Below are 16,406 nucleotides of genomic sequence, written 5' to 3' on the forward strand. Positions count from 1 at the left end.
CATTCTCCCTGTGTCTGTGTTCATATTTCCTCTTTGTATAAAGACAACAGTCATACTGGTTTAGAGGCCCACATTATCCCAGTATGACCTCATCTTAACTATTTATATCTGCAACAACCCTATTTCCAAATAGGGTCACATTCTGAGGTACCAGGGGTTAGGACCTCACCATATAAATTTTTGTGGCACATAATCTAATTCATTATCGATGTAGATTGGATTTCTTGTGCATATGTGTAAAAGGATTGGGTTCTACATCTGAGCGAATGTGGTAACAAACAGAGACCACTTATCTACCATGAGATGAGGACAGGAAGATTATGAGTCCTGGAAGGTATGCAGAGGGCCTATAGCTCTCTCAAGTTGAGAAATAGGAATTAGAGGCAAGTCTACATGTGTCTCAAGCAGTGACAGACTGCTATGATTTGAATGTTTGTCCCCTCCAAAATTCATGTTAGAAACTTAATCCCCAACGCAACAGTGTTGGGAGGTAGGGCATAATGGGACATGTTTATGTCATGAGGGCTCTGCACTAGTGAATGAATTCATTCTGCAATAAAAACGACTTTCAGGAGTGGGTTCACCTGCTTCTGCTCTTCTGCCATGCAAAGAACAGCATTCCTCTCTTACCCACGCACACACACGCACGCACACAGGCACATGCCCACACACGCATGCACACACACACACATGCACGTGCACATACACAGGATGCAGCATTCAAAGCATCATCATGGTGGCAGGGTGCGGTGGCTCACGACTGTAATCCCAGCACTTTGAGAGACTGAGGCAGGTGGATCACTTGAGCTCAGGAGTTCGAGACCAGCCTGGCCAACATGGTGAAACCCCATCTCTACAAAAAAAAAAAAATACAAATATTAGCCAGGCATGGTGGCACCCGTGTGTTGTCCCAGTTATTCAGGAGGCTGAGGCAGGAGAATCACTTGAGCCTGTGAGGTGCAGGCTGCAGTGAGCCGAGATCACACCACTACACTCCAGCCTGGGTGACAGAATGAGACCCTGTCTCAAAAAAAAAAAAAAAAAAAAAAAGTAAAAAAGAAAAAAAATGTGGAAATGAAGACCGAGTTCTTATTAGACATCCAACCTTCTGGCATCCTAGTCATTTTAGACTTGCCAGCCTCCAGAACTAAGAGAAATAAGTGTCTGTTCTTTATAAATTACCCAACCTCAGATATTCTGTTATAATAGCACAAAAAAACTGAGATAAAGACCTAGCTAAAATCTGGGTGATAATGGCTTAAATTGAAGTAAATTCAAGTGTTACTATGAATTGCCCCTCCAGCATAACCTTAACTTAATCTGGGGAGGTTAAAAGGATAGAGTTAACTTCCCCAAAAGATCATCTACTCTTGTAAATCTGCAGGTTCCATTAAAAGGGATTACTTCTCCTATTTCTTTTACATCCTTTGATATGTCTAATACACAGGGAAATAACTTACTGGAGACTGATATTAGATTACTAGATTTCTGTAAGGGAGTTTATAGTACCTAGACCACTTGTGAAAATACGCAATTTTTGATGATGCAGCACTGCTATGACAAGAAAAATACAGATAATTTTTCTTGCTATCTGACTTAAAGGCTGAAAGTACAAGTAAAATAGTGCTGTACAGTATAGAAATTTTCTACTCAATTTACCTGAGCTAAATCCACCTCTGGCATTTACTCGCTGTGTGACTTTGGGCAATTTATTTGATGTTTCTGTGACTCAGTTCCCTTGTCTGTTAAATGGCGATAATAATAATAGACCCCATCTCAATGGGTTCTTAGGAGAATTAAAGAACTTACGGGAACAAGACACTTAGAGTGCTGGCTTTCATGTAGTAAGCTCTCGATCAATGGCAGCTGTTATAATATTGTCACAATAGTAACTGTCTTTCACACTACCAAAATGTTTTGCCACTGGCCCAGTTAAAAGATAGGCTCAAAATAAGCACAACTCTTAAAATTAAGTAGAACAGAGGAAATGCTCTGCTTGCAAGACTTATTTTGACTGTTGGATGAAACTTAAATCACTGGTTTGAGCCAGATAATATTCACCAAATACTTAGGCCATTTTACATATTTCAGACAAAAATTGTCCAAGCCCAGTCTCTATATCACCAGCCAAGGCAACTGCATACTTATAAATAAAACTTCTTGGCTCAAGCCTCTGATGATAATAATTTAATTATATGTTTAGTCCATTAACATCATCAAATAAAAATTCTGATTGCTTAAGAATATAAATTATATGAAAAGCTGGCTCTCTGGAAATAAAACAAAACAAACAAACAAAAAAGAATATAAATACCAAGCCAACATGCAATTTCAGAGTAACCGTTATCTTTTTCTCATTTTAAAAATGTTTTGATAGAATTATTTATTTTCTTTGGCTATATACCCAGTAATGGGATTGCTGGGTCAAATGGTAGCTCTGCTTTAAACACTTTGAGAAAACTCCAAACTGGTTTCCATAAAGGCTGAACTAACTTACATTCCCACCAACAGTGTACGAGTATCCCCTTTTCTCTGCAGCCTCGCCAGCATCTGTTGTTTTTTGACTTTTTAATAATAGCATTCTGACTGGTGTGAGATGGTACCTCATTGTGGTTTGATTTGCATTTCTCTGATGATTAGTAATGATTAGCTTATTTTCATATATTCATGGACTGCTTATATGTCTTCTTTTGAGAAATGTCTGTTCGTATCATTTGCCCATTGTTTAATAGGGTTAATTTGTTTTTTGCTTGTTGATTCGTTCAAGTTCCCTATAGATTCTACATATTAGGCCTTTGTCAGATGCATAGTTTGCGAATATGTTCTCCTACTCTATAGGTTGTCTGTTTACTCTGCTGATAGTTTATTTTGCTGTGCAGAAGCTCTTTAGTTTAATTAAATCCCACTCGTCAATTTTTGTTTTTGTTGCAATTGCTTTTGGGGACTTAGCCAAAAATTATTTACCAAGGCCAATATCAAGAATAGTATTTCCTAAGTTGTCTCCTAGGATTTTTATATTTTGAGATCTTATGTTTAAATCTTTCATCCATTTTGAGTTAATTTTTGTATATTATAAAAGGTAGGAGTCCAGCTTCAATCTTCTGCACAGGGCTAGCCAATATCCCAGAACCATTTATTGAATAGTGAGTCCTTTCCCCATTATTTTTGTTGGTCTTGTTGAAGACAAATCATTATAGGTGTGTGGCTTTATTTCTGAGTTTTCTATTCTGTTCTATTGGTCTGTATGTCTGTTTTTGTACCAGTACCATGCTGGTTTGATTACTGTATGTTCACTGCTGTGCTAGTCACAATAGCAAAAACATGGGGTCAACCCAGGTTCCCATCAATGGCAGACTGAGTAAAGAAAAGGTGGTACATATACACCAAGGAATACTATGCAGCCATAAAAAAGGAACTCATGTCCTTTGCTGCAACATGGATGCAATTGGAATCCATAATCCTAAGCAAATTAATGAAGAAACAGAAAGTCTAATATTGCATATTCTCACTTATAAGTGGGAGCCAAACAATGAGTACACATGAACACAAATATGAGAATAGACACCATGGACTTCTGAGGGGGGAGGAAAAAAGGAAAAAAGGGTGAAAAACTACCTGTTGGGTACTCAGCAACACACAAAATTCCCATGTAACAAACCTTCACATGTATCTCCTGTATCTAAAATAAAAATAAAAATTAAAAACATATGTATCTTGGGAAAGAAAATAATGACACCTCATAGACAATAACTGTTATGAGAAGAATTGGGATAAATTTAAAAATTACAATGCTAGATTGAGTTTAAACAAGATTATAAAAGACAGAGATCTGATTTATTCACCAACTTTGACTGTTAAACCCCAACATGATGGGGCTCCTATCTTAACAAAACCTGCCCATTATCTCAGCTTTATAAATCCCACCACGTAGAAGACAGCAGAGATTCTGCATCTGGGAAATGAGAAAATATAAATATGTTTTTCAGGGCATCATTGAAGAATCAAAGAGAGATAATTTATATAAAAGCAACCTGAAAACTATAAAATGTATATGTCATAGCTATTATTATACTTATAAAGAGAGTTATGAGTTCTCAATAAGTACTGGATGCTATTATGTGAAAATAAAATATAGTATAATGTTCAAAAGAAGTTCTATTTGTGTACCACTTAAGAGTTTACAGGGAATTTTTATATGTATTATATCTGTTCACTCTCATACCATCTTTGAAGGAAAACAGGCAGGCAGCCAGTTATGTTTGTTTACCAAGAATAACTCTGAAGCTCAAGATAACATACATGGCAAGCCAACACTAAAGCATTCATTTTCTTTTGTGATCTCAGACCATGGCTCTTTTATGCTTCCTTGAATAAAAGGAATATACATGTATATTACCTTGAGCTTTAGTCTCTAAACTTAACTTCACTGTCCTTATCTTTCTTCACTGTCCATATCTCAAACTAGATAGTATGAGCTAGCTCCCCTCCTTTTTAAGTGAAAAGCATCTCAGAAATATAGAAGAAGCAGCAAATCAGTGCCACTCCCACAACATCTCACATACTATCTTCCAGGGAGAACTCAAACTAGAACCATTTATTTCAGGTAAGGCTTTGTGTCCAGAAGGCCATCATACCACTTAGCTATGCTGCAACACGAAGCCTCTCAAAACTAAGTGGCTTCACAAGTCTCCTATCACTCACAAGTGTATGGCTCCGCTGAGCAGTTCTGGTCTCATCTGAGCTCCCTTGTGCATCGGTGGTCAGCTGTGGCTTGAGTAAGCAGCTCTGTTGCTCTTGGTTGTGCTTTCACACATACCTGGGGATGGTTAGGTGTAGGCTGCTCTAAGTTGGCCTCCTCTGGGACAGTAGGTCACTTGTGAGCATTCATCCTCCAGGAGGCTACCTCAGGTTGTTTTTATGGCAGCAGCAGGATCCTGAGAGAAGTAATAAAAGTGAGTATGGCCTCTGGAGACCTGGGCGTAGAGCTGGCATGTTGTCCCTTCCACTGCATTCTATTGGTAAAAGCAAATCACAGACCAGTCCAGAGTCAAGGACTGGGGAAAGAAATTCCACTTTTTGATATGATAAGGTGCAAAATCACTTAGAAAAGGGAATGGATGGATATGAGAAGAATTGGAGAATTCAGGTTGTCATTGCAAACATTCTACTGTAGCCATTATTATATCATGGAAGGGGGAACCCTAATGTCAGCACACTTGTTATGCATTTGCAGGGATTAGTTGTCGTCTTCAGCATGTTACTCAAGCAAGGAATTTGGTAATAAATTATAATAATGTATTTCTAATGCATCTTTGTATTCCCAGCACCTAGCATAGCATCAGACAAATTCTAAGTATTCCATAAGAAATAATAACGACAAAAGAAATGGGAGTGGAAAAATTACTCTACTAGAAACCAGGGAATCAGCTGTAGCACAATTCACACAGGACAAATCCCCTGCGCAACTTTGGAAGGGAGTGATTTTGCCTCACTAGGATTTCAGGAGACCGAGTTAACCTGGACATTCTCTAAGTTCTTTCTTTTCTTCTTAAATTTCAAAATAATAAGGTTGTAAGAACTCTAGAAATTATGTAGATCCAACCAGTCATTAGCTACATGGGGAGACTGAGACTAGGAAAGCGAATCACTTAGCTTAAAAGCACAGATGGTTCGTGCCAGAGATTAGAACTCAGAGCTCATGACTCCCAGCCCAGTACCCCATGCGCTACTCGAACACATTGTTACTCAGAGCGTACTCTGTGAGCCAATAGCATCCACATCCCTTGAGAGCTTGATAGAAATGCAGAATCTCAGAGCCTACCCCAGACCTATTGAATCAGAATCTGGATTTTTTTACAAGCTCTCAGATAATTAATATGTGTATTAAAGTTGGAGAATCGCTTTGTCTCCTAGTAAAAATGCTTAAGGGCTGAAAAACTAACATAATGTATTTTGTTAGGGGAATGTTCCATTGCATATCTTAACACCAAAACCATTTTTTCTCTGCCTCTCTCACTAATTCATTTAACAAATATCTCCTGAGTGTTTACTCTATATGAGGTGTTATACAAACATAAAGGGAAGGTTCTTGCCCTCCTGGAGCTCACACTTCACAGGGGAGTCAAAGCTCCTTCCTCTTTTCCTGCATGCTCCTTTCTCCCTCTGTGTCCTCCTTTTGCTCTTTACCTTCCCAACCTCCTCTCACTTCCTATTATAATAATTCCTGACTAGGATCTCATTTCTGAAGTCGTTGGTTTAAGAGCAAAGCATTTTATTCATTTGAAATTCCAATTTCAGAATAGTGTTTAAAATGTTGGAAAAATTTGACTTGGCTCATTTCCAAGCAGCTTACATTATAATATCAGCATGACCCTAAAACCGTGTATAAAGAAGACTAAAGCACTCTGAACACTTTGTGGGGAATTCTCTATGAATACAGTACAGGTTAGTCATACACTTCAGTTTTAATTTTTTTTTAATGAAGTCTTTTCTCTAGGAAGATACAAGGTTGGAAAGCTGAGATACTGGAAAGCTGAGATACAGTGAAGAGATTTTTTTTTCCTGAAATATTTAGCCAGCACATCTGCATGTATAATAAAACGTTTATTTTCTCATCGAGAAGGAAAGGAAAAATGTTAAATATCAACAGATTATTTTCATTCAAGAATCTTGTATGAAACACAGACAAACAGAAATCTAGTAAGTTAACTTTTTTTTTTTATTAAAATAATGCCAGATGCAAAGCTAACTATTTTCTGGTGAGTAATGCAGGATGGAGTCTTTGCAATAAACAGCTGGACCACAAGTCATGGTGATGTGATGCTGCTCAGTTTCGCTGAGGCTTAGACGCCTGGCATTTTAACTTCGACTGTTTGAAAGTATTACACCTTTTTTCGCACTCTCTCACAGTTCTAAAAAGCTCTGAACTCATTTCATTCTTCTTTTCTTCCCTTGTCTTCTCTCTCTTCAAAGATATTTCATGATGATTCTGCTTTTCAAAATCAAGACTGCTTGAACTTTAGCTGAGAGTAATGAAATATCAATCTTTTGCACAATGGCAACTACATCCCTTTTCTGCTTTCTTGGGATAGTCAGAATAGCAACTGCCCAGCGTGAACAATGGGACTACTTCTCAGTTCTGAGGGATTGGCTGTTGCTGAACAGCAGTGCATAGAAATAATCCTTGGCAATCCCATGGGTGACATTTCTCATTCCTTATCACCCATGCTGCACACAGCCGGAACTTGATAAGACACCCAGAAAGAAGATAATGGCTGCTATCAAGCTGTCTAGGTAGAAATAATAATAATAATCTGTTTATGGAAGAGCAGCTGTCCTATTGTTTTGCATTTCATGAAATCTCAGAGTCAGAACCCTCTCTCCCATGCCAGCCCCATCCCCATTTCTCATGCCAATCCAGTCACTTTGGGATTTTAATGATGGGCATTTTATTCCCTGATCTTTTGATACAATAGACAAGGATGCATGTAAATCTCCCATAATCATATCCAGTCACAGGATGTGCTTAAAAGACTAGAGATGAGACATTGTATTGGAAGATTTGAAAGCTGGGAGGACTTTGTAATGAATATAGGCAAGACTGGTATTCCTTTTTAAAATATGCACAAAATCCAGAATTACTGCAAATGAATCGTTCAGTTGTCATCCCAGTCTGAAAGCTTAACCCCCCACGGTTAAGGTAGGTAGGTCTCAATTTCTCAAAGTGAAGCCCCAAAGAATTGTGACACTGTGGTTGCCAACAAGGCGGGTCACAGCTATGTTCACTGCTTTTTATTTGTACTGAACAGAATAGCCAAAGGCTTCGGAGCAGCTTGGGAGTAATGTCATTGTTCTCCTTTCTTTTGAGCCAGATTGCTCTCCTGGCTAGGGAAATATGCGGTCACTTTATTTACCAGTGTTCAGATCACGCATTCCCTTCATCACTGTCACCTTCACAGAGGGCAGTCTGTGGATGTTACTTTCCTGTCTTTATCTGTCCACCTATCTCTGGAGAAAAAAATTAGGCAGCCATGCCCCTCAGGGTGAAACAAACAATTGAAAAGGAGCAAATATGTCAGTTTCTTTTTGCCTCCATTCAATACTCAACCACAGCCAAACTTACATTTTCGTTTCTAGAGAGGCCAGACACCTTCATTCCTAAAACAGTTATCCCACAAGGGTCCCACCATTGCAGAGAGCAGCAGGCCAGTGTTGCCTTTGTTTCTCTTTACTGAGGCTTCCTAGAAGTCATCACAACCTCCAATTTACCCGGGCTGAGCTCACTTTCTCCCTGTGACTCCTTTGAGTTAGGCATGGAAATAGCTAAAGGAGAACAAAGAGGAAAAATATATGGGCTTGGTCAGTGGAGAAACAGCCTTGAAGAACTTCCCACTAACTAGCTACAGATGTCTCCTTTGCACCTGAACAAGTCTACATCTTGTCCTACAAAACAAAGTCACACCCAGCTGAAGTCTCTCTCTCCCTCCCTCCCTCTAAACCTCCCTCCCTCTCTCTCTCTTTCTCCTCTCCAGCCCCTACCTTTTCTCTCTCTGCTGAGTGAATATCCCACACCCCAGAGGCATAGCTCAACCACGACTTGCGCTATGAGGCCTTCTTCTATCCTCTCCCACTTCTCCCACCCCAGAAGAGAATGAGTTAATCATGGTATTTTGTATATAGCTATATTATAGCCTTTTATGTTCTGCATCATATGCCTTTCTCGCCAACCAGAATGTGAATTCCAATAAAGTAGGTAAATGCCTTTGTATCATGTTATTCATCTTTGGGAAGGCAATTTAACAAAGTGAATAAGGAAATGGGTTTTGCATCAGACAGATCTGAATGTGAATCCTAGCTCTGACATTAACTAGCTGCATGCCCTTGAGTTTTCCGGAACTCGATTTACTAATGTATAAAATGAGGCTATTTCATAAAGTTTTTCAGGTAACTGAAATATATGTATGTAAAGTATTTGGCATAATGTTGATATGCAATATGTTCATAATTAATGGTAGCTATTATTATAATTAATTATAATTAACTTGATATTCTCAGCCTCTCATAATAAATTATCAATAAATACATATTGAAGGATATGGTAAAAGAACAAATGAAATACACATACTATATATACATACGCATATATACACATACTGTATATACATACATATGACAGTGCATATACATAATCATCCTTCCGTGACAAATTGCATTGCTCTCTGCTTCTCTGAGCTCTCAAAATGCAATCAGTGGACCTACAGAGGGTATATGAGAGAAGCGAAGAAACTGATCACAAAAGAGTTTGCAGGCAATGCTCTTTTAGTGGCTGTACTGTAAGCAATGACCTCATGAAGCACATAGGTTTCCCTCTTGCGTGCCATATTTGCCACCCTCCTTCTGACACCTGGGCAAAAACAGAAAAACATCATCCAACCCTTGGATGATGATGTTGATAATGATGATGATGATGACGATGATAGCTAACATTTACTGACCAGCTTCTATGTGTCAATCCCTCTCTACTCTCCCACAATAGCCATGGGTTAGGTAACATTGTTTTAATTTTACAAATAATGCAAATGTGACCTCAAGAAATTAAGAAATTATTTTAGTTTATTCTGAAAATGGGTGGATGTTTCAGGATCCAAACCACCACAAGAAGGTAGCAAGAGCTGCGTGCTTCTCATCCATGACCAGGCAGGCTAACAAAGGGAAAAGCAGAGGTGATCAGGTCTGTGTCCGCTTGCCGGAATGAATCATGGCAGAATTCAGGAAGCAAGGAGATGTGGCCTTTGACTTGCACTTCCTTCTCCCAGTAGTCGTTTTTTTTTTTTTTTTTTTTTCTGCGCAAGTCATTATAAATCACCTGGTCTCACACCATGAAGGACTGTAAAGTCCTGGAAATGTCTGGATTCAGACTTGGCATTTTCCCTCCTAAGACACCAAAGGGGTTAATGTCTGGCCAGTAATCAAAGTCTGGCAGCTTCTACTCCACACATAATGGGCATTGTTGTTCCTCAGAGTTTGTCTGTTTTTTCTGGCAGGCTTTACTGTTTGGAACCAATTCTAAAACAGAAAAGGAAAGAGTCAATCTGCATTTTTTATGCACACATGCAACAAAACATAAGGCTGGTCATAGAACTGTTGTTTTGCTAGATTTCCAGGAAAGTTTTTGGCTTACTATTGAGAGAAGATGACTTATTGACTTAAAATTCATCTATCTCTACCCCTAAAGGGAATTCATTTATGTATGTAAGTGAGACACACATAATATCCTAAGGTGCTGCCTTCTCTCAGATATGAAGCAACACATTACAACTGTATTAGCTGATAAGTGAACTGTGGCTGGCCCATCCATCTGCATAAAATCCATTTGTGTGACGTTATTAATGTGCATGCTCATCAACCTTCCCAGGTCACTTGCAGTCTCAGGATATGTTTGTCACTCCCACCTGATGGGCCCCCAGATGTTTCCATCTGAAGCCACGTGAATATGTCTTACTAAGTCACCAATACAACAAAATCCCATTACAAAACACCCACCTCTATTCCAGTGGAAAAGGCCAGGTTTTCTTTTTCTTAAATTTCCAATCTGTCACGAATCAACACTTTTGTATAAACCAAAATTATGCACTTAGATGTCAAAATAATACACTTAGATGTCAGCAGCATTCTTAAATTGTTATAAAAGTTTCTAAATAGTTATTCATAATTTCTGTACTCACCTTGTCATGAACCAATAACAAGTAGTTTGCAGGTCAAACTCGTCCATGAACCACACTTTGCTAGACCACTTTCTAGATAAACGTTTCCAAACTTTTTCTATCAAGGATGAGAGGGCAAATATTTTAGGATTTGCAAGGCATGACTCAGTTCTGCTGTTGTAATATAAAAGCAGCCAGAGACAATAAGAAAATTAATGCACTGTGTTCAATAAAACTTTATTTATAAAAGTATACCACACGCCAGATCTGGCCCACCAGCTATAGTTCACCAACCCTTGGATGATGATGTTGATAATGATGATGATGATGACGATGATAGCTAACATTTACTGACAAACTTCTATGTGTCAGTCCCTCTCTGTTCTCCCATTATAGCCCTGGGTAAGGAAACATTGTTTTAATTTTACTAATAATGAAAATGTGACATCAAGAAATTAAGAAATAATTTTAGTGTATTCTGAAAATAGGTGGATGTTTCAGGACCCAAACCACCGTCCATAGGCTCATACTATACCACACATATATAATGAGTGGGGCATCTTTTTCACAATTAATGAAAAAGTTTGCAAATATTAGTATAATCTTGGTCATCTTCTTCCCTTTATCTCCCCACCCATCATCCACCTCAACAGTACTAAGGTCTTAGTGAACAATCATTCCAAAGAGTCTGTATATGGAGCCAGAGGCAGGCATGAATACAGTCTAAAACAAACACACTCATTCAAACACACATTTGTTCATTCAACAAATATGTGTTGGGTGCTTACTCTGTATCAGGCATGAATCCAAGCAATGGGGCTATAAAAGTGAACAAAACACACAAGAACCTGTCCTTAAAAAGCTTACATTCTAGTATAAGGAAGTAGACAATAAGCAAATAAATATATTATGTTGGGTGTTAGGAGTCAGGGTTCGAAGAGAAATAAAGCAGAGTAAATAAGAGAATAGAGAGTGACAAGTTGCTTCTTTTTAATCTAACTCTTTTAATATCTCTTCTTCACCAACTAAGATATGTACACTCCTAGCAGAGCTGTACTTTCAAGTGTATCTACTAGGTATAAGCACATATTTATAAGATGTTTTTGTACCTTATTTGTACCAGTTATTTTCACCATAATTGTATAGAAAAAGACACTGAGAAAGAAACTATGTCATTAATTCATGCTGCAAATATTTATTGAGCACCTATGTTGGGCCAGGTGATATTTTTAAAATAGGGAATCCAACAGTGAGCAAAATGGATAAAGCTGCTTGCTCTCATGGACTTCTATCATAGGCAGGAGAGTGGGAAAATGAACAAAAAACATAATAAACACACATTAGAAGGTGATATGTAAAATGGAGAAAAGAAACGCACAGCAAGATAAGGAGATCAGGAGTACAGAGGAGAAACGAACAGGTTATAATTTAAAATAGTTTAACAACTTTCCCTTGATGAGGTAGTATGCAACTAAAATAACCCCCATTTGAAAATCAAGCCCTGGTTTTTAGTTCACTCATTCCTACAGTCAGTGTGTCATCAACTAAAAGAAAACACAGGATGTTTTGTGTTGAATGTTCTATTTAAGTCCATAGAAAGAAATGTTATTCTTTCAAAGTCATTTTTGCCCTTCCCTTTCCCTTGCTTCAGAAAAAAATATTAGGGAGCTGGCAGCTGAAACAATGTAGGGATGGGAGAGGGGAAAGGAAGGAAAAACTAAAGGCCAACATTCACGCCGGGTGACTGTTTTAACAAGGATGTAGCTGTGGTCCAGCCCTCCTGGATCCCAGGACGACCTTGCTAAGAAGCCCACAAAAGCAGTGAGGACAGACAGTGAGCATTTTCCATTAAGTGTGGCGTTCACTTTTTTCAAAAAGTAATGAGATGTTAATATAGATTTGAATTTTACTCAGATTTAATATGAGAACAGAGTATTTTTCTGCAAATGTGAAATTTTTCTAGGCTTTTAGGAAAATGTCATCCGTATAAAGGCTAACTACTGTTTTACATATAAAACTGCCATTCTTCATTGGTTTTTCAGGAAAGAAAACATCTGATGATACAATGAAATATTATTGCAAAGATTTCTTACTTTCTTGTGAATATTAATGGTTTCTGAGGGTATTTTAAAAATCAAACTAAGAAGAATGCTTATAAGCTTAAGGCAAGGATTACGGAATTTCAGTTAATAAATCAAGAAAACAGACATAGCAAATCTATTTCTTGATAATAGTAATAATTTAAGAGATCTCAACCAATTCTTAAAAATATCATGTAGACTTAGTGCTAGAAATTCCAATCTCAAATCAAAAGTCGTTCAAAGTCAAGACTGCATACCCAGAAAAAAATAGTTAGTAACTACCACACTCTGCTGCCAGCAATAACAATACTATTATCTCAGATGTATTGTGTTGACAGCTACTGTACATCAGGCATTTTTCTTAAATCCTTTTACAGACTGTAAAATAAATACTTCAGCAAACCCTTACCATAGCCATGTGAGAGCGATATTGTTCCCATTTAACAGATGACAACCTTGGTTTAGAAATGTGAAATAACTACCCAAAGACATACAACAACTAATACTGAAATCTAATCTGAAAGTAGCACCTTGGCCCATATTTTCTCCCTTCTTTTTTTTCCCTCTGCATTACTTTTTCCCCACATAGTCTTCCAAAACTATGCACTTATTTTACAATTTAAAAAAATTTGGAGAATATAATTTTAACATATTTACTACATCTACTTGATTCACCAATCAATGTATTCTGTAAACCTCAGGAAAGAAGTCCTCTGGGTTGTTACAGGGCAGGCTGGATCCTGGGAGTCACTATTATCTCTCTTGGCTAAATCAAGCTGTTTTCTACATGACTAGTTTATCTAACAATTCATTGGTCAGACATCAGATAGGAACTCTCCCGCATCCTCAATCCACTTCCTACCCACCCCCCACTCCTAGAATTCTCTAAAGGCCACTAAAAATCAAAAAGACAACATCAGAATTAGCATTTGGTGGAAATTAGGAGACTAGCAACAGAATTCCCTAAATCTCCTTTGTTCAAGTCTGACTTTCGTATTCCTTAGAGAAAACAAAGGCAAAACCCCTTAAAATTGTGTTTGGGGGATGGACCTTTCCTGCAAGCTTGATATTTTCCATCTGTGCATATATTTGGATGTCTTAGCATGTGTTTATAACATATAATCCCATTATTAAATATACAGAATAATAAGAAAATATATTGGAAAGAGGGAAAACTATTTACTCAAAGGATTTTTTTACATTAAAATATAAATCTCTACTGCATTCTTTTGCAAAGTAAATTGCTAGGAACTGTGAGATACCCATTTTTCTTTCTAACTCAGACCCGACAGGCAGACTGGGAAACTAAGCAACCTATGGCAAAGGCAGAAGGAAGGTGTGCAATGAGGAAATTGGGTAGCCCAGCTGTTATTCTAATGGGCTCTCCTCAAAACCTTTGGCCCAAAATGTCTTAAATGGATTTCCATTTACAAAAATTAAATGTACCCATTTTTAAACTCACATATATAACCTATAGAAAGATCTGCCTAGGTAGTAAACTTGAATATGTGTATCAATGAATGAGAACATTGGTCTATGGATGTCAAGTCTGGTATGTATCAGAAGCTCTTGGAGTGGTTTTTAACTTAGATAATTTGGGCACTACAGCTGAAAATTCTGATTTAGTGGATCTGGGAGGAATTCAGGCATGGGCATTTTAACAAGTCCTTCCCAGTCCACCCACATCCAACCACCATGTACATACATACAAGTGATTCTGAAACACACCTAATTATAGGCTATTTAATGGAAAATGGTGGATAGTTCCTCTATGTTGAGGGAGACAAAGAAGATATTCCAAAGCACAACTTGGAAGAAAGGAATCATTCCTGACTTGTCCAAGATGGTAACTAAATGTATATGCAATCTTTATAAGGAGAAACTGATGTCTACAGCTCCTTAACATAATGCATTTGGTTTATAAAGTGTATTTGATTTAAAATTTTAAAGGCTACTGAAATTCATCTCTTGAAACTGTCTCTCGCTTACATAACCTTAGCCCTGTTCTTACACTACCTAGCCCATTATCTTTATTTCTATTATTGTAGTTTCTGACATAATTTCAGATGAAGATCAATAGATGCTTCTAAGGGGAAAAAATGAAAAACATTAGCTCTTCTCAATGCTCATTAAATTCATATGCAATATCAAATGCACTATCTTGGTCAGCTGGGGCTGCCATCACAAAATACCATAGACTGGGTGGCTTGAACAACAGACATTTATTTCTCAGGGTTCTTGAGGCTGAGAAATCCAAGATCAAGATACTGGCCAATTTGGTTTCTCAGTGAGGGCTCTCTTCCTGTCTTGTGGACAGTCATCTTCCCACTGTATCTTCACATAGTCGGAGGTCTGGAGGCAGGGCTCAGAGGGGAGGGGGAGAGAGAGAGAGAGAGAGGGGGAGAGAGAAAGAGAAAGAGAGAGCAAGCACTCTGATCTTTGTTTCCTCTTCTTACAAGGACACTAATTCCATCATGAGAGCTCCACCCTCAAGACTCCTAAATCTAATTACCTAAAGGCTGCATATCCAAATACCATTACCCTGGGAATTAGGGCTTCAACATATACATTTCAGAAGGATACAAACAGTCTATAACATGTACAAGGATAAACATTATATTCTTCAGAGAAGAGGCCATAAGCACCAGCCTATACATTGATATGCCAGGCCATTGTTCTCCCTCAGATGAATCATTCCCAGTGAGAATGTTAACTTATTTGAAAGAATGTGAATCAATCTTATTTTCAAAAGAAAGATGCCAATGTCAGTTTCCACTATGTCAATAATCAAGTATTTGTAGAAACAGAATGCTAACAAAGAATAAAATTCAAAAATCCAGCATCCAAGTTATTAACTTGGTGACAGTTGCTTAGTTGGTGACATCAACTGTTCAAAGGGAAGCAGGGAAAAATGACTGAAGTTATTCAACCATCTCTTAAATCTGTAATTCTGTCTATGAATTAGCCACTGTACTTCATGCTTCATTGCATACTTTTTGGAGATAGGTAATCTTTCTGATTTAATTTACTTCTCTGAGTTTAGATACTCTTTAGAACATATTTTATGGAAGTACTATAAAGGCAAGTAAACTTAAAAGATGTTTCTATTTATACATGCCAAGGGTAGAACAGTTTTCTTCTCCCCCTATATTTCCATTAGCTAATACTTCAAAAAGTCTGTGAAATAGCATATATTCTGTCATTTTATTATCTGCTTGCTCCCCTCCAACCATCATGGGAAAGATTTTAAGTACAGACATGCTATCAGATCTTCACTCCTGGAAATAAGGAGTTTCTGCAGTGAATAGCAGTTACATTCTAATTATATTAATTCAGGCTGCAATTTCTTTGAAATATAAAGGACCTGCTGTCGGGGTGGTGTGGACAATGGAGGCTGAACATGTCAATGACATGACAAATTCCTCGAGCAGAGTGCCAGATGTATTGTTGCCCAGGATTCTTTTCTGAGAGCAAATTCAGTAAGCACTATCAGTGTCAACTCTGGAGTAAGGAATTGGTTCATTTGTTATCTTTCCAAGTTGCAGGTACATCTGCCAGAAGAGTCTGCCAACAGATGAATTGGTAATTAAAATCATTTCCGTGGTTCTAGGGAGTGATGCAG

The 16,406-nt window shown here is 37.8% G+C and overlaps 1 protein-coding gene across 1 annotated transcript; it reads right to left on the bottom strand.

Moving 5' to 3' along the window:
- Positions 1–8,250: 8,250 nt before the first annotated feature.
- On the bottom strand, positions 8,251–15,004 carry LOC105545873 (chromosome unknown open reading frame, human C12orf79; the record flags this gene model as incomplete). Its single annotated transcript, XM_011988924.1, has 4 exons — positions 8,251–8,322; positions 9,167–9,254; positions 10,725–10,821; positions 14,977–15,004. Coding segments are annotated over 4 exons (285 nt in total), but the record flags the coding sequence as incomplete, so codon positions are not given.
- Positions 15,005–16,406: the final 1,402 nt, after the last annotated feature.

The sequence above is a fragment of the Mandrillus leucophaeus genome, unplaced genomic scaffold (assembly GCF_000951045.1).
Source record: "Mandrillus leucophaeus isolate KB7577 unplaced genomic scaffold, Mleu.le_1.0 Scaffold340, whole genome shotgun sequence".
In the NCBI taxonomy this organism is placed as follows: Eukaryota; Metazoa; Chordata; class Mammalia; order Primates; family Cercopithecidae; genus Mandrillus; species Mandrillus leucophaeus.